This window comes from Equus asinus, chromosome 26 (assembly GCF_041296235.1).
Source record: "Equus asinus isolate D_3611 breed Donkey chromosome 26, EquAss-T2T_v2, whole genome shotgun sequence".
Classification (NCBI taxonomy): domain Eukaryota; kingdom Metazoa; phylum Chordata; class Mammalia; order Perissodactyla; family Equidae; genus Equus; species Equus asinus.
The window spans coordinates 21,741,019-21,759,770 of record NC_091815.1 but is presented as its reverse complement, the minus strand read 5'-3'; the positions used below and the strand labels follow the sequence as shown (position 1 = coordinate 21,759,770).

General features: G+C 39.5%; 1 protein-coding gene and 1 long non-coding RNA gene across 8 annotated transcripts in view; one reads left to right on the top strand and one right to left on the bottom strand.

Moving 5' to 3' along the window:
- Positions 1 to 5,788: 5,788 nt before the first annotated feature.
- LOC139042179 (uncharacterized) lies at positions 5,789 to 10,049 on the bottom strand. The gene is made up of 2 exons (XR_011498562.1): positions 9,839 to 10,049; positions 5,789 to 8,732 (listed from the first exon to the last, which is right to left on the bottom strand). It is a non-coding gene; the product is annotated as an uncharacterized lncRNA (long non-coding RNA).
- The window catches only part of ZNF567 (zinc finger protein 567), a 25,387-nt gene continuing 16,616 nt past the window's right edge, over positions 9,982 to 18,752 (top strand). The window contains exons 1-3 of one of the 7 annotated variants that reach the window (XM_014848740.3): positions 9,982 to 10,096; positions 11,156 to 11,253; positions 13,110 to 13,183. In XM_014848740.3, coding sequence (XP_014704226.1) covers positions 13,175 to 13,183 — 9 coding nt within the window. In that variant the 5' untranslated portion in view covers positions 9,982 to 10,096; positions 11,156 to 11,253; positions 13,110 to 13,174. Of the gene's footprint in view, positions 10,471 to 11,155; positions 11,476 to 13,109; positions 13,184 to 18,752 lie in introns of all 7 variants that reach the window. The other 6 variants (XM_014848739.3, XM_070498985.1, XM_070498987.1 and 3 more) reach the window with 6 other exon arrangements.

Here is an 18,752-nt window from a genome sequence, read left to right as displayed (position 1 = left end):
CTTTACAGCATGATACTTAAGTTATGGGATATCAAGGAGAAGAGTAAACATCACCCAAGGACTCTGCATCCTCTTCTGGGGATAGGGTTCGTGTGTTTTTTGGTTGCATGCAGGACAGTTGTATCATGTTAGGTCATGGAAGTATGACCTTGTTACTGTCTTTATTTGGAGATAAAATAAGGTTTAAGGAGATGCGTATAGGTGCCAAGTTGACAAGGAGTGGACCTATGATGATTAATTTTATGTGTCAACTTGGCTGGGCCACAACGTCCAGATATTTGGTCAAACATCATTCTGGATGCTTCTGTGAAGGTGTTTTTGGATGAAATTAAGTCAGTAGACTCTAAGTAGAGTTTACCCTCCATAATTTTAGTGGGCCTCATCCAATCAGTTGAAGACCTTAATAAAACAAAGACTGACCTCTCCCAGAGCAAGAAGGAACTCTGCTAGCAGACAACTTTTGGACTGGAACTGCACCTGTTCAACCTGCTGACCTGCCCTGCAGATTTTGGACTCACCAAGTCTCCAAAGTCTCATGAGCTGATTCCTTAAAATCCCTCTCTCTCTGTCTAGATTTATAGATAGATATAGACATATACATACACATGTGCACACACCCACGTCCTGTTGGTTCTGTTTCTCTGGAGAACACTAATACACTATTCTAAGTATTTTATGTATTGTCTCATTTAATCCTCATGCAAACCCTCTGTTTTCCCAGTAAACTGATTAGGTAAGTGAGGCACCAGGACCTGAAATAACTTGTGAAATGTCACAGAGGTCCTGAGAGATGGAACCAGAATTCCAAAGCCCTCAGTCTTTACTTAACTACTAGATTATATCATTTTCCAACTCTGTACCTTCTGCTGTGCATCCTGTCTGCTTCACTAAGCCATTCCTGATGAGTATCTCTCTTTGACAATTAATTTGGAACCAAAATCATGATTATAATGTGGTCTATTTTTTAACACATTGTTTATTCCTATCTTTTTTTTTTTTAACTAATTATTGATTATCAGGAATTCCTCTTCGGTGAACATCTTTGTGATACTTTTTTGTTCATTTTTATAATTTCTTCCTAAGACAAACTGTCCTAGAAGTGTGATTTGTCTGTAAGACGTTGGACATGTCCACAATTTGCAAGAAGCTATGCCTATGTACTTGGAAGAAACACAGACTAATAAGATATAATTGCTACGTTAATTGTTCATAATTCAACAGGGGTATAAAAGTAAGTCAAAGGCAGAGCATGACAAAGACCTGGAGAAGTACAATGATAAACCATGGGAGTTGATAGGAAAGAATTCTAACTACAGCAACTTGTCCAATTATTGCGAATTCACAGCAACTGTGGGTGTGAACGAATTTTCTCTGGGCAAGTTTACGCCCTACAGTTTTGATTCTCTTGATGTTGGGTCCAAAGAGAAACTAATGGAGCAAGGTGCTTCTCTCACTGGTTGCAGGGCCTGATGGCTAATATTTCAGAAGTGAAATAAATCCTTCTGTCAAGAAGACATAAAACAAAGCGGCAAGACCAACGTTTGAGCCTCTTAGCTCTTCTTTTCTAGTCAGAAAAGCACGTCACAGGCATGCTTGGAACTAACAGTTTGCTGTAAGGGAACATAAGAGAAATCATTCATAGCCAACTGTATTTAGAATATTCTGAGCAGTAAATCTAACCTAAAGACTTATAACAGTTTCTTTTACCTATTTGTTTAAGAACTTCCATTTAATAAAATTCCTTAAAACATATATTCTAAAATCAATATGTGGTTTTTGTAAAGAAAATAGGAAGCATACTTAACTTTAAATTTATGTAAGTTATGGAAGTATACTTAAACAAAAAATCAGTATCACAGCCTACAAATCACCAATGTTAACATTTACAGTATAAATCTAGCTATTTGTTTTTCTATTGCTGATGTCTGACATTCCATCTGTAATGGCGTATGTGTACATTTTGATAAACGGAATAGTTGTACATATTGTGTAGTAACCTGCTTTAGCCACTGTCAGTATATTTTGAGTTTTCATATATTTTTTGGTTATTCTACAACTTAATTTTTAATGACCACTTAAAATCTCATTGTGAGGCAGTTCTGGAATTTATTAAACTAGTATATTCTTGCTGGATTCACAAAACTGAACCATGCCAGAAAAATTCCTTCTATATGCTGCCTAGCTCCCATGTCTGCCCCACCTTCCCCTTTCCCACAGGGTCATATGGGACTAGACTTTGTAGAGTTGGAGTGTTTTTGTCATTTGCAGGACTGTCATTTCCAAGGATGTCCATCAAGTTCTCCCAGGTGGAGGGTGAGTGCCTGAACCCTGCTCAGAGGGACGTAATTACAAGGATGTGATGTTGGAGCCTGGTCTTGCCAGTTAAGAACATTTTCCCTTGTTATTTATAATCTGCTTGCTGGAAGTATCTTCCTTCATTATGAATCTCTGGAGAGCCTTTGAAGAACTGATTTGACGTTTGTATAATTGGAAACAAACAACTGTATTTTATCATTACTGAGACTTCATTTTCTCGACACCTAAGGTGACCTTATCTTCCTTTGGCCCTTCTGTTCCTCTTCCCTGATTACATCACTACAGCAGACCTAAGTCCCATTTCTTTTCCTATATGTAGGATTTTATATCTAAGCCAGATGTGATTTCCCCATTGCAGGAAAGGAGACAGCCCTGAGTGGTGGAGAGAGCAGTGAGTAAATGGGCTCCAGGAAGAGGCAAGCCATTGCAGGTAAAGCTCAGCTAGTGTGAACAGTCAGAACATTTAAGATGTTTGAGAAGCTTCTTTCTCAGAGGCCAGAGGAGACAACTGAGGTCGCCTCAGCCTGAATTCCCAAAGACTGCTTAATCCCTTGCATATTAGTTTTCTGTGGCTGATGTAACAAATTATCACAAACTGTGTAGCTTAAAACAATAGATATTTATTCTCTGTCACAGTTCTGGGGCCAGTAGTCTAAAATCAAGGTGTCAGCAGGGCCATTTTTTTTCTGTCAAGTTTTTTCATCTTTCCTTCAATTTTAAGAGGTATTTTTAAATTGAGGTATAATTGACATAGAACATTATATTAGAATCATGCATTGCTTAATGACGGGGATACAATCTGACAAATGCATTGTTAGGCAATGTCCTCGTTGTGCAAACATCATACAGTGTACTTACACAAACCTAGATGGTATAGCCAGTACACACCTAGGCTATATGGTACTAATCTTATGGGACCACCATCATGTATGCGGTCCATTGTTGACTGAAACATCATTATGCAGTTCATGACTGTACAGTGTAACAGCAAAGAACAAGACTTGAGGCATGTGACTGTAGTTTCAGATGTACAACATAATGATTCGATACTTGTATATATTGTGAAACAAAGAGTTTTTCTGTTTTTTGTTCTTGTGTTTTTTTTGGTGAGGGAGACTGGCCCTGAGCTAACATCTGATGCCAGTTTCCCTCTATTTTGTATATGGGATGCTGCCACAGCATGGCTTGATGAGTGGTGTGTAGGTCCACACCCCAGATCCAAACCCGCAAACCCTGGTCCGCTGAAGTGGAGCACACGAACTTAACCACTACACCACCAGGCTGGTCCCAAGAGTCTCTTTCAATGTTAGTAAGTCTTATGGACTGATTTATGTCCTCCTCCTGCAGATTCATATGTTGAAGCCCTAACGTGGTTGTATTTGGAGACAGGGCCTTTAAAGAGGTAATGGAGTTAAAATGAAGCTCTTGGGGTGGGCCCTCATCCAGTCTAACCAGTGTCCTTAAAACAGGAGATAAGGACATAGAGAGAGAGAAACACAAGAAAGATGTGTGCATACAGAGAAAAGGCCATCTGCAAGCTTGACCTTCCAGTCTCCGGAATTATGAGAAAATTAATTTCTGTTGCTTAAACCACCCAGTCTGTGGTACTTTGTTATGGCAGCTCTAGCAGAGTAACACAGCAATGTTAGCCCTTTATCTGTGATCCATCTTGCAAATATTTTTTTCCCAATTTGTAAGTTGTCTTTTGATTTGTTTTTTTGATGTAGTCAAATCTTTGAATATTTCAAATTCATCAATATTTTATTGCATCTGTTTTCTGAGTCATAGCCAGAAAGTTCTTTCTTAAACTGAAATTAAAGACGAATTTACCAATGCTTTCTTCTAGGACCTGTATAGTTTCTCTTTTTTTTTTTTTGAGGAAGATTAGCCCTGAGCTAACTACTGCCAATCCTCCTCTTTTTGCTGAGGAAGACTGGCCCTGAGCTAACATCCATGCCCATCTTCTTCTACTTTATATGTGGAATGCCTACCACAGCATGGCTTTTGCCAAGTGGTGCCATGTCCGCACCCGGGATCTGAACCAGTGAACCCCTGGCCGCTGAGAAGCAGAACGTGTGCACTTAACCGCTGCACCACCAGGCCGGCCCATAGAGTTTCATTTTTTATGTTTACATCCCTGATCTATTTGGAGTTTATTCTTGTGGTATGATGTGAGGTATAGATATAATTTTATTTTTTCCAAATGGCAAACTGCTTATCCCAGCTATGTGCTTATATTTTAACTTTTTATTTTGAGATCACTATAAATTTATATGCAGTTGTAAGAAATAATATAGAGAGATCCCACATAACCTTCACCCAGTTTCCCTCAATGGCAACTTCTTGTAAAACTACAGTACAATATCATGGCCAGGACATCAATATTGCTACAACCCACAGACCTTATTCACATTTTGCCAGTTTTACATGCACCCATTTATGTATGTATCTCTGTGTATATTTAGTTCTGTGCAATTTTATCACATGTAGAGTCATGTGACCACCACCACCATCACGATTCAGAACAGTTCTATCAAAGGATCCCTTGTGCTTCCCTTTCATGGCCACCGCCACCTCCTCTCCACCCCCCAATCCCTGGCAGCCTCTGATCTGTCCTCCATCTCTCTAGTTTTGTCATTTTAAAAATGTTATATAAATGGAATCACACAGTTTGTAACTTTGAGATTGGCTCTTTTTCACTCAGCATAATTGCCTTGAGATCCATCCAAGTTGTTGTATGTTTCAATGTTTCATTCCTTTTTATTGCCGAGTGTTTTTCCATGGTATAGATATACCCTAGTTTGTTTAACCATTTACCTATTGAAGGACATTTGGGTTATTTCCAGTTTTTGGTTACTACAAATAAAGCTGCTATGAACATTCACGTACAGGTGTTTGTGTAAATATAAGTTTTCATTTTTCTGGGATAAATGGCCAAGGGTGCGGTTGCTGGGTTGTATGGTAAGCTATGCACTTACTTTTTATTGTGAAACTTAACTTATTTCAATTTTGTTCATTCCCAGCTCTGTGGATAATAGGATTTTTCCATTGTCCATAGGAACTGATGGTTGCAACATCATTAGTCATAAGGGGAATGCAAATTAAATCCAAATGTACCACTGCATACTCACTAGAATGGCTAAAATTCAAAAGGCTGACAATAATAATCCCAATAACGTGGAGCAACTAGAATTCTCAAACATTGCAAGTGGGAGTGTAAAATGGAACAACCACTTTCAAACACTATTTTGCAATATTTGTTAAAGCTAAATATATGTGTAATTTCTAACCCAGCAGTTCTATTTTGTGGTACACAACACAAACAGAATTGATTTCATATGTACACCAAAAGACTGGTACAAGAATATTCATAACAGCTTGACTCATAATAGCCAAAAATTGGAAAAACCACCCAAATATTCCATCAACAGGAGAATGGATACATAAATTATGGCACATTCAGACAATATAATACTATACAACAATGTTTAATTACAAAATACTGCTATGGACAACAACATGGATGATTCATAGATACAACATTGAGTAAAAGGAGCCAGACACAAAAGTACATACTGTATGATTCCATTTATAGAAGATTCAAAGTCAGACAAAATTAATCTATTGTGATAGAGGTCAAAATAATGATTAACTTTTGGGTATAATGATTGGGAAGAGACATGAGGGAGCTTTCTGGGATGTTGAAAAGTTTATCAAATGGTGGTTGTATGGGTTTATAAAACAAATCATCAAGTTATGATTTTAAGATCTTTGCTCTATATTGTACAAAAGTCTTATTAAAAATGAAAGAAAAGAAATCACACATGCTCAAAGTAAATGGCAGATCTTAAGTTTTGTTTGTTTGTTTTGCTGAGAAAGATTAGGCCTGAGCTGACACCTGTGCCAATCTTCCCTCACTTTGTATGTGGGTCACCACCACAGCATGGCTGACAGTGGTGCAGGTCCGAGCCCGGGATCTGAACCTGTGAACCTGGGCTGCTGAAGGGGTGTTGAAGTCAAGCACTACACAAAGGGGCTGGCCCCAGCAGATCTATGTTTTGAATCCACATTTCTCTAACTACAAAACCAATTCTCTTTCAATTCTGGTTTTTGCCTCAGAAGCCTAGATTTTATTCCACTGAGTGAAAACTGAGCATGGATAATTCATTTAAACAAACACAACTTCCACTAGAAATTGCTACATTTAAAAGACTGATGATAGCCTATATTAGTAGAATTGACACTTTCATTGTATGTTGAATATTGGTGAAAATTTAAGCAGGGCAACTGATAAAGATGTACAATCAGGTTTTAACTATGAAAGCCTCATTCTCAACAATATTTCTGAGACTTTGTCCAAAAGATGTAACTATACATGTACACAAAAAGGAGTGTGCAGTAAAACACTGCATAATAATGAGGAAAAGCCAGAAAGAACTTAAATATTCTACAATAGGGAAATGGTTAAATAAATTATAGTATATCCAGACAATGTAGTTAAAAAATTATAACAGTTTGTAATTTGATGACATGAAAATCTATATGCACCTATATTTTGTTAGATGAAGAAGGCAGATTACAAGGCAGTATGATTTTGTTTTGAATGAAAGAATCCTATTTACCTATATCCATGTGCTAATTCACAGAGAAACAGGTGAAATGATTTGGAATAACATGTTCAAAAAAGCTGTTTCTAGGTGAGCTTTACTTTAAGCTTTTCCATATTCACTAAATTTCTGAATTAAGAAGCTACTAATTTTACAATCAGAAAATATAACAGAGCTAATTCTTCCATCTTTGAAGGCAGAAGACATAATAGGAGATGTGTATATGATACGTGATGTACAGTGTTGTGGTTTGAATTCTGGCTGAAGAGGCCTCAGCTTTCTTCATAGACATGAAATCTGTCAGATGAGTAACACGAGTACTACCTTAAAGTAGTACCAATACTACATTGAGTCCTAAGGTTTTATACACAAGGATTCCCTCTTACTGCTTGCCCCTCACCTACCTAGGCTCAGCTCTCTCACTGCCAACCTCTCCACCAGCCATTGTTCCAACAAGGAAATCAAATCTGCCTCGGAAATTAATTAATTAATAATAAATCCTACACAGAGGAGAAGAAATGGGACTTAGGCCTGATGTGGCTATGCAGAAATCCAGACCATTCCCTTGATCATCAGGCAGAAAAGGAAGTAAAAAGTAATCTGAAGGATCAGGATGATGACACTTTAGAAATAACACAGCACAGAGGCCCATTTCCACCTCTAGGAATCTTAAAGCAATCCTTCAGAAAATTAGCTAAGCACCCTAAAGAGTCACATTCCCCAGTGAGTCATGGTGAAGAAAGTAAGATGGCTCCAGAATGCAGATTTTGAATTGGAAAAGGAAAAAGAGATATTGTAATCAGGGAGACCCAGTTGATTAAATAAATGTGTAAATGTATATAGGTCCTATATCACACACTTGAATAAATTCCTCTGAGTGGGGGGAGTCACCTATACTCCACTCAGCAGAAGTCAATGCCACATTCCTGAGTCTACATGCTCCTGAAATGACATGAACCCATGTCCCTATAAGGTCCTGGAATGGAATGTAAAGTTGGTGAAGACATGGGAAGTTGGACAGCAAAGATGAGTTGCTCAGGAAAGTTATTAGTTAAATAAATTACAAAATATCCATGTTATAGAATACTAAGACAAATGCAAAATTGCAGAAAATAATTAAGGATATGGAATATTTTCAAGCTATAATAGCAGAGAAATCACTTTACAAAACAAGTTGACCAATACAATTACATCAATATAGAGTGACAGAAAAGTCTAGAAAGTCTTATACCTGTTTCAGTTATCTATTACTATGTAACTACACCAAAAGTGTGTGGCTTAAAACAAAAAACAGTAATTAGCTCATTATTCTGGGGGTCGGCAATTTGCACTTGGCTTGGCTAAACGGTTCTTCTGCTGATCTCCCTTAAGTTATAGCAGCCTGCTGGTGGCTTGGTGGGGGCTGGATGGTCCAAGATGGTCTCACTGAAATAGCCGGCAGTTGTTGATGACTGTCAGCTGGGCCACTGTCTCCAAGTGACGTTTCATCTTCAAGCAAGCTAGTCTTAGCCTTCAGCACATGGTGTTCTCAGGGCAGGAGGAGGGAAAGGACAAAAGCTGCAAGCCGTCCTAAGGCTTTGTCTGGGAAGTTTCACAGTGTCACTTCCACCACATTCTGTTAGTCAAAGTACATCTCAAGGCCCTGCCTGATAGTTACCTAACCATTTCAATAGAAGGAGAGCAAAAACTTCCTGTTCTGAAAAACAAAAACAACAAGTACAACAACAAAATCCCTGACCTTGAGCTTAGTTTTCAGATATGCTCAGTAATGTTTTCCTTTCCTCGGGGTTCTTCATCCAGAGAACTGCACTGTAAGGGGAGGGAGGGGGGAAGGGTAAGAAATCATGAGACATCAGACCTTTCTTGGAGCACAGAATGGCTAAATTGGAAGAAATTCTTCAACACCACACAAGCTCCCATTATCTACCACATACATGCTCAGATGGAAATAAAAGGGAGATGGAAGGTCTGCTAACCTTCTTAATAACAAAGGGAAAGGCCAGGGTCACTGATATCCAGGGCTGAAACTTTAAGTTCACAGCAAGTTTCCTAGGGAGACAGCTTTGGGAATGATGTGGTTCTGAAATATGGAACTTGACCTCAGCTCCCAAGGGAGATGCTCTGAGGAATGAATCCTACTCCTGGGCTCTCCCCATGTCTTCCTAGGACTCTGCCCTAAGGGACACTACCAACCCTGAAATTCATTCCAAAAACAGCTTTTTGCTTTTTTGCTTGCAAGTACCCTTTATCCTACCACTCAAATATCTGACTCCCGATTTGGTGACCATTTCTCTGCAGCTAGCGTCCACGGCTATAAAGCAGGAGAAAAGACGCAGCAGCAGGGAGCCCACGGATACAGATCCTAAGAAAGGAAAGACCCTAAAATTGGCCCTTAGGCGGGCAGCACGCTACTCATACCCCTCTGTGTTAAGCACCAGGCTGGGCGCTGGAGGTGGCGGTGCCCTAACAAGGAGCCCAGGCCAGGCTTCAGTGCAGGGCGACCCTGGTCAACACAGGCATCGTAGTCTTTACAGGCACAGATACACTTTTAGGGGAGATATTTAAAAAGCGCCTCATGCCAACGTTAAACCCAGAACTGCAAAAATGAAGCTCTACTCGGTAATACAACCCTATGCGGTCACAGAATTAAAAGCCTCTCCCATCACATTAGGTAACAACAGCAATGTCGTCTCAAACCCCACAGTGTCACATAGCCCGCATCAGAGCCGACCACAGTCACCCCAAAGGTCCCGCATCCGAGCAGGGACACACAGCACAATCACGCACCTGTCATGGCCTCATCACAGCGCACACAGCCGTCTCGTCCCCGCCACAAACGCTCACACTTAAACACGCATACATACGCCTGAGCTCCGCACGCCCGTCTGCGTCATGGGGGCTCGGGGATTCCTCACCTGAGCGCCCGCCGCGCCCAGACTCCCTTGCCCACTCGGAGCGCGACGACTTTTGAGGGTTTCGCAGGAGAACCAGACAGGCAAAGTTGTTTCCAAAAGCGGCCGGGGGGCTGTGGGAAATGTAGTTCAAGGCCGGAAAAACCCGGATGTCGAGAAGGCGCGCCGAGGCCGCGGCCGCGAAGACGGAGCCGCGGAGACACTTGGGAGGTGCAGCCAGCGCCGAGTACGCAGGCGCAAGCGGCTGGCCAGTGGTCCAAGGTGAGGCTGGTCGGCCGGGTGGGCTCTGAGGAGGCGGGTGGTGGCGGGACCCGCGGGGATGCTGAGGAGGGACCGTGGGCTGGAGAAAACGACGAGGAAGGAAGAGGGAACCTGGGCGGAGAAGGACGAGGAGGAAAGCGAGAGTCTGGGCCCTAGAGAAAGCGAGGAGTGAAGCTAGAACCCAGGCAGGGCAGGGAACCGGGAGCCAGGGCCGGGGAGCGCCCGAGAGGGAACGGGAGTCCAGGCTGGGGAGCGCCGAGGAGGGACCTGGAAGTCCGAGGCGGGTGGGAGCTCGCCGGGCAGGAATTGTCTGATTTTTCCCGGTGAGGAATCCCAGCTCTCGGAGGGCGGCCTGGCACGCACAAGCACACACAGTTCGTATAGCTTTTTGTGCCTGTGCTTGTGTGTGTTTGGGCATGTGATGCTCCGTGTAACGTTGTGGAACCGATTGTTTATGAAAGTCGTAGGTCTCTGCCTGTGTCTGATTTTTAAATTAGGTGCCAGTCGATTTGTGTTTGAGACTGCAGCTTTGGAGAAGCGACGATAAGGGCTTTATAAGTAAAACTTTGTTACTTTGTGTAGAAGTATGTATGGGCTGTGTGAGATTATGCGTGACATGCGTGCCTGTGGGATTGTGATTGTGTAGTGGATGATATAACTGAATATGTCTAATTTTTGAAGTATTTTGTGTGCACAATCCAAAGTGACTATGATTGTGGCTCCTTGTGTGGGATGAAGTGCTTGAGAAATTGGATGTGTGACTAGTTAAGTATGTATTGTTTAGATTATCTAAACATGAGCCATTTTATATGCTTCAGAATTTTACTCTGTGGCAATTAGACAAGTAGAATAAATAGAGATTTTAAAAATGGAGGGGATGAGATAAAATTAAAATGATTTTCAGATGGCAGGATAGTATATTGGGAAACCCCATATGGACTATCCAGAATGTTCACTGTAGTAATCAGTACTTCAAACTCTCTCTCCTCCTGGAAGCTTGCAGTGCTTCCAGTTTCTTCTCTAATTTCTCAACCTCTATTTTGTCTCTACTTCCTCTAGGTGGGTAGTCTCCAGCTGGAATGGATTGAGAACTGGAAAAGGGAAGAGACGTCAGGGACAAGAAGAGGCTAACATGACTGGTACTATTATAATTTAGTGTAAGTCGTCTTTTACCTTCTGAAAGAACCTCCTGCTGGGAACTTCCGGAGATACACTGCCCTTCTCCTGGGCACAGACACTTCTCCAGCTGCCTCTTCAGTGCTTCCTCTGGGCATGCAGTGGCTCACCTGGCTGGTCTGGTCTCTCCAGTTAGTCCTCTTGGATAGGATCCAAGCCAGCCTAGGCAGGCTTCATCCATGGGTTCCCCATCCAGAGCTCAGGTGAGAATTCACCACCTCAGCCACTTTGCCCTCCCAAATCCTGGAAGCATGTACTTTTCCCCCACAATTCTCCCACCACTTTGGTTCCTACTGGCATGAGGGTCTGAAAGGCCTCTTATTTATTATAAGGAAGGGAGAAGCACTCACTTTTCTTCCCTCTGTAAAGCTATGTTCTAAAAACCATTTACTCCTTTACTGAGATATTCCCTTCTCTCAGCCTCTCCAGCCTCTTGAAGTAGGAGTGAAACTAATGGTAGCAAAACTTTATAGTTTAGTTAGCTGCTCTACAAGACTTCATTTTCGAATGAGGAACACTTAGAAACTTGTTTTGCTCACCATCTTTGGGACATCTGCTGAAACAGGCCGAAAGATTTCTATGTTACCATTCTGTTAAAAACAAACGATGCTAGCAATTAGAAAACTCAGTTTTGCTGGAAAAAAAAAAGTTAAATCAGTAGGCTTCACAGATATGTGTTTGTGCATATGTGTATATATATGTATCAGAAAACTATGGCAAGTGGCCAGTGGCCATCAAAAATATGAGATACAAAGGATGTATAAAAAAATTTGTTTTAATTAATCCTAAGGGACTCAAAAATCAAGACTTTGATAAAAGAACAGGAAGACACAATATAATAAAATGTCAAAACTCCCTAACATTTCATGCAGTTCCAGTAAAATTTTTGAACTTTCTAAAGTTCTTAGGAGAAAGTGAACAAGCCAGAAATTCTGAGAGAAAAATAATGGAGGGAGAAGTAGGCCTAGTTGATATTAAAATTGTTTGAAAACTGTAATAACTACAGAGTAATCTTGGCAATTAAATGCACAGATCAGTGGAACTAAATATGAAGTCCAGATCTACTCAAATGTATAAAGGAAATAAAGTATATGATAAAGATGGCAGTTTTGATGAGTGGAGGAAATATAGATTACTGAATACCGGATGGTACTAAACCAGATGGCCCAATAATCTTTTTTTTAAGTTATTTTTGCATGGGAAGAATGCAAATTCAAATGAGAAACTATAAAAAATTAAGTAAATACAGGATTAATCTCCTTCTTTTAAATAAGATCAATCCAGAAAATAAAAATAACCTAACAGAAAAGTGAAAGAATTAGACCTTTCACAGATAAGAAACTAAAGATGTTTTGTGACTTATGAAAAGCAGCCTATCTTCTTCCATAATAAAAAAAATAAAAATTAGAACCACAATTTATACCTAGTAGATAGGCAGGCATCAAGAAGTTTGTATCATAGTATATATTAGCATATAGAGTGACAGGTATTCCGATATATTGCAGATGGTGGTATAAATGGTAGAGCCCTAATGGAGAGCAGGTTGGAGGTAGTTAATAACAGTAGTCTGCTTAGGAGAGAAAAGATGGTGCTGGAGAGGAGGGGAGCTTGCCCAGAACCTAACCTGTTGCCCCAAGAGCCTGTATCTCTGGCTTTGGGGATAAAATAAGATTTGCCTGGCTCATTCTCCCCACTGTATTTATGTGGGATGTGCAGAGTGGACGAGGGCCAAAGCAAGGGAAACGGAGCCAATTTTAATTGAGTCGTAAATCATAAGAGAGCTATAAGGCATGTGGGGTGCATGTGGCTTCTTTTCATCTTGGCTTTGCCTTCTTAGGAACTGCCCCTTTTCTAAAGAGGAGCCCAGAGGAAGACTGGTCATCTTTTGCAAATCTCAAAACCATGGCTCAGGTGAGGTGATGGTTCCTCTCTCTTTTCTTTTTTTTTTTTTAAAGGACATTTGAGCATTTGCCTTTCTTGTTCTGAAATCCTCCTGGCCTATCTTCCCCTTCAGGCACGTGGTCCCATTTCTTCCCATATTGGCCAAATAAGCCTTTACCTTCCACAAGTGCTCCTTCTAATTTTAATCAGCGTTCACACATTAAGTGGGTGTATCATTCAACATCTTTCTCAATCTTCTCCCGGAAGCAATGCTGGGACAAAAGTGCATTTCCTCAAATTTAATGAGAATGTATTACCACATGACCTTATCTAGATAAAAACAGTCAAGATGGAGAGGGAATTGATAGATTGCTATTAAGCAGTGGCGAGAAGTCCTATCTTGAGGCTTCGAGAATAGAGCTATGCTTGGCAGATTGTACAAAGAACTGAGAATTCTGTATTTCTCCTGTCTGCTCCTTCAGTTTTGCTCATAGCTGCCAACAATTCCTAAAAATCTGTGGCCTGCCGGTAACACTCCCCCAGTATGCTAATTGTGTTAAGATTTATTCCTATTTTTAAATTTCCTCTAATTTTTTTATTTGGATGCATGGGAAGTAAATATATATGCTTAAATCACCATACTTAAGTAGGAGTGTAACTCCTGAAATATTCTGCTCTTGGTTCATACTCTCTCCTGGTTCTTTCTTTCAGAAAATTTATCTTTATATCTGGACCTCTTAAATACTGGTGTTCTTATTCTGTATTGGTTCTCTTCTCTTTACAGTCGCGTCTTCCTATTCACAATCTACCACTATTATTCTAATGATGCTCAAGTAATTTTAATCCTAAACCTCTGGCCTGAGTGTCAAAATCATGTCCATCTTCCAACGAAATATCCCCACCTGATGTTCCACAGGTACTTCAGGCACATGGTCAAGATTTACCTCATTATGTCCTGCCCGTCCTATTTTATTTTTGTTTTTTTCCCAACCTGCTTATGTCCCCAGCCCCTACCCACCTGCTAGTACAGCTAACTTGAGTTAGATGTCTCCTCTTTCACCACACAATCATTTAGTGGAGGATCTTATTCCTATACCACAGGTCCCTTCATCCCCACTGATACCATCTTTATTTGGGTGCCTCGCTCATAGTGGTCATTCATCTTCTCATTTAACACCTTTGCCCCTTTTCCAGTCCTCCACGTGCTCACCCCAGTGCTCACTTACAGATCTTTGTGTTTCTTGTGCTTTTCTGTTTAACTTTTGTGTGTGTGGTAAAATATACATAACAAAATTTTACCATTTTAACCATTTTTAAGTGTGTACTTCACTGCTACTAGGTATAGTCACAGTGTTGTGTAACAGTCACCACTGTCTAGTTCCCAAACTTTTTCAGCATCCCAAACAGAAACTCTGTACCAATAACATTAAATAATTACTCTTACGGTTTTTATAGCATGAGACCCAAAGCACATTAAAGGAATGTATAAAAACAATCCATTACGGGAGAAGAAAATGTTAAAATGCTCAAGTTTAAATTCAAGAATAGGAATTATTAATAATAGTTTTCCAGGGGCTGGCCCCGTGGCCGAGTGGTTAAGTTCATGCCCTCTGCTGCAGGTGGCCCAGTGTTTCATTGGTTTGAATCCTGGGCGCGGACATGGCACTGCTCATCAAACCACGCTGAGGCAGCGTCCCACATGCCACAACTAGAAGGACCCACAACGAAGAATATACAACTATGTACCGGGGGGCTTTGGGGAGAAAAAGGAAAAAAATAAAATGAATAAATAAATAAATAAATAATAGTTTTCCAACTCGCATCTCCTTTTATTTAGATCTTTAAATTCTCTTAGTAATATTTTGTTGTTTCACTGTAAGAGTGTTGCAAATATTTTGTTATTTTAAGGTTTTTTTTATGCTATTGCAAATGCTACTCATTTTTATCTCAAAGTTCCATCATTTATTGCTAGTATATGAAAATGCAATTGATTTTTGTATATTGATCAGTCTTTCTAAATTCACGTAATAGTTTTAGTAATTTTTTTATAGATGCTTTAGGATTTTCTACATAGACAATCATGTCATATGTGAATAATGACTATTTTCCTTCTTGCTTTTGAATCCATATTCCTTTTATTTCTGTCTTGCTTTACTACATTGTTTAGAACCAGTGCAATGTTGAGTAGAAGTGTGAGAACAGACGTTTTTGCCGTGTTGCTGACTTAGGGGAAAAGCATTCAGTCTTTCACTATTAAGTATGATATTAGCAAAAGGTTTTACATAGATGCTCTTTATCAGGTAAAAGAAGTGCTAGTTTGCTGATAGTTTTTATCACGAATGGGTGCTGAATTTTGTCAGACGTTTTTCTACATGTATTGGTTTTTCTGCATGATATATGGCTTTTTTCTTTTTTCTAATAACATGAATTATATTGATTGATTTTGAAGTGTTAAACCAACTTAGTAGCCCTAGTATTATTTTTTTATACATTGTTTGAGGAATTTGTTAGTACGTTGTTAAGGATTCTTTTGTCTGTTGTTCGTAAAGAATTTGGTCTGTAGTTTTTCTTTTAATATCTTTGTTTAGTTTTGGTATCAGCGTAATGCTGTCTTATAAAATGAGTTGGAAAGTATTCTCTCATCTTATTTTCTGAAAGAATTTGTGCAGAAGTGGTATTATTTCTTCATTAAATGTTTGTTAGAATTCACCAGTGAAGTCGTCTGAGCCTGGAGATTTCTTCGTGAGAAGGTGTTTAACTAGCAGTTCAATTTCCTTAATAGAATTAGGGCTATTCAGGTTATCAATTTTTTTATTCAGTGAGCTTTTATAATTTGTGTCTTTCAAAGAATTTGTCCATTTCATCTAAGTTATAAATTTATTGGCATAAAGTTGTTCAAAATATATTCTTTTTACCCTTTTGATGTTTGTAAAAATAGGTAGCAATGCCCCTCTTTCGTTCCTGTTATTGACAGTTTGTGTCTCTTACCTTTTTCATTGGTCAGTTGGCTAGAGGTTTATCAATTTCATTGATCTTTTCAAAGTACCAGCTTTTGGTTTCATTGATTCCCTGCATTGTGTTCCTGTTTCCTGTTTCTTCCCTCCTGCTGTTACATTTTTTATTTCCTTTCCTTTTCGCCACTTTGGGTTTAATTAACTCTTTTTCTAGTTTTGTGAATAGAAGCTTATATCATTGATATAAGATCTTTATTTTTTTCTAATAGAACATTTAATGTTATAAATTTCCCTCTAAGCACTATTTAAGTAGCCTTCAACAAATTTTGACATGTTGTATTTTCATTTTCTTTTAGTTGAAAATATCTTCTAATTTCTCATGATTTCTTTCTTGACCCATTGGTTTTTTAGAAGTTATATTTAATTTCCAGATATTTGAGGATTTTCCAAATATCTGTCTGTTACTGATTTCTAGTTTAATTCTGTTGCGATCGGACAACATACCCTATATAAATCTTCTTAAATTTGTGGAGACTTCTTTTGTAACACAGATTATGGTTTAACTTGAATGTTCTGTGTGCACTTATAAAAAATGTATTCTAGTATTATTAGGTGGAGTATTTTCTAAATAATCAGGTCAAATTGGTTGATTCTGATGGTCTTCTATCTCCTTATTGATTTTCAGTCTATTTGTTATAGCAATGAGTGAGAGAGGAAAGTTGAAATCTTCAATTATAATCGTGGCTTTGTTTATTTTTCCTTTTCAATCTATCAGTTTTTACTTACCGTATTTTGAAGTTCTGTTTCTTTCCTATTTTCCCAATTTTTTTTATTGTTGTTCCTTTTTTCTCTTTTCTTGTTTTCTTTTGGATTGAGAAACTTTTTTATGATTCCATTTTTTCTCTATTATTCACTTATTAGAAGTATATCTTTGTTTTATTTTTTTAGTGGTTGCCCTAGGCCTAGGGGTTGGCAAGCTATCATCTGAGGGCTCAATCAGGCATGCCACTTGGTTTTGTAACTAAAGTTTCATTGGGACGCAGCCAGTTGCCAAAGCATTTTGGATAGCTTATGTTGCTCTCTTTCAAGTACCCTGCTCTTTCCTTCTTCAATGGCTAATGTGTTGTTGCTCCCATCTATTGGATTTTTCATATCTCATATTTTTCTTCTCTACAAGTTCTATATGATCCTTTTTCATATCTTCAGTTTCTCTCGTCATGTTCATCTTTTCCTCTACATTCTTGAGCTTATGGAGCAAGACCCAGTTTAACATCTTTATTTGCTAAATCCATCACCTCTGTTATTTCTGGTTTTGTTTTTGTTTGTTTTTTTCTTCCTCCTGAATATAGATCCCATTTTCCTGCTTCTTTGCTTGCCTGGAAATTTTTTACTTGAATTTTAAATTGCTGCATGCTGTATTTTGTTGTGTTCCTTTAAAGAGTTCAGTTACCTCATATCGTTTTGACCCTTTTAAGGCTTGCATTTAAGCTTTTGTTGGTGTAGAGCAGCATTTGGTCTAAGGCTAATTTAGTCCCATTACTGAGGTCAGCAACCTATACCCCATGCGCCAGATCCAGCCTGCTGCCTGTTTTTTAAATAAAAGTTATATTGGAACACAGTCACACTTACTTGCTTATATATTGTTCATGACTGCTTTTGCCCTACAGTTACAGAGTGGTTGTAGCAGAGACGATATGGCCCACAAAGCCTGGAATATTTGCTATCTGGCCCTTTACATGAATAGTTTGCCAACCCCTGCTCTGCCAAAGCCTGTGTAGTATCAGGTCCCTCTACTCTGGCTGGTGGGAGAACAAACTGTTCCCACGCCTGTTTGAGCTCTGGGAATTGTTCGCCCTATTACTTTCCTCTGATTCTTTCCCCCGCTTCATGGAGTTTCACTCCCTGTCGTTGCAGGTCAGTCTTCAGCCGTAGATTCATGGGGATCACTCTGCAGCTGTCTAAAGTGGTCTCTCTCTGCTGCTTCCTCCTCTTCAGTATTTTGCCTGGCAGTTCTTGCCATCTTGGACTCTTCAAATTCTCATTTATGTTTCTTTAACTCAGGGTGACTGCCGGGCTCTGTTTCTGGTTCCCCTCCCTGGCCTGGGACCCAGAAACTACTTTTAGGCAGGAAGCTGGGGCAGTCATAGAACCTACTTTGTTTCCCTTCTTTCAGGGGTCACCATTCTATGCTGTCAGCTGGCCAGTACTTGAAAACAGATGTTTAATCTATTTTATACAGTTCTTTAGTTGTTTATGGCAAAAGAGAATCTCTTTAGCAGTTAAATTCCATAGAAATGGAAGTGAGTATTGATTTGTTTTGTTTTATTGGATAGTAAAATTGGCTGAAAGCAAACCTCAAACTGTAGACTGTCAGATTTGTAGCAGCTTGAATCCCTGCTCTGTTTCTTTCACGTTTAGTCAGGGTGCTTGGATTCTGGCCCGTGCATGCCTAACTGAGATATCAGCCAAAGGTGTGAACAAAGTCTATTCAAAGTCCTTGGGGCCCCCTCTCTGGCTTCCGTTTCTGTGGGATTTCCCTACTTCCTTTCCAGCTGCTCCTGTTGCACTAAACTCGGTCTTTTGGTTCTTCAAGCCTGTAAGACCATGGATTGATTTCCACCTGAATTTTATTTGCCACACAGGGT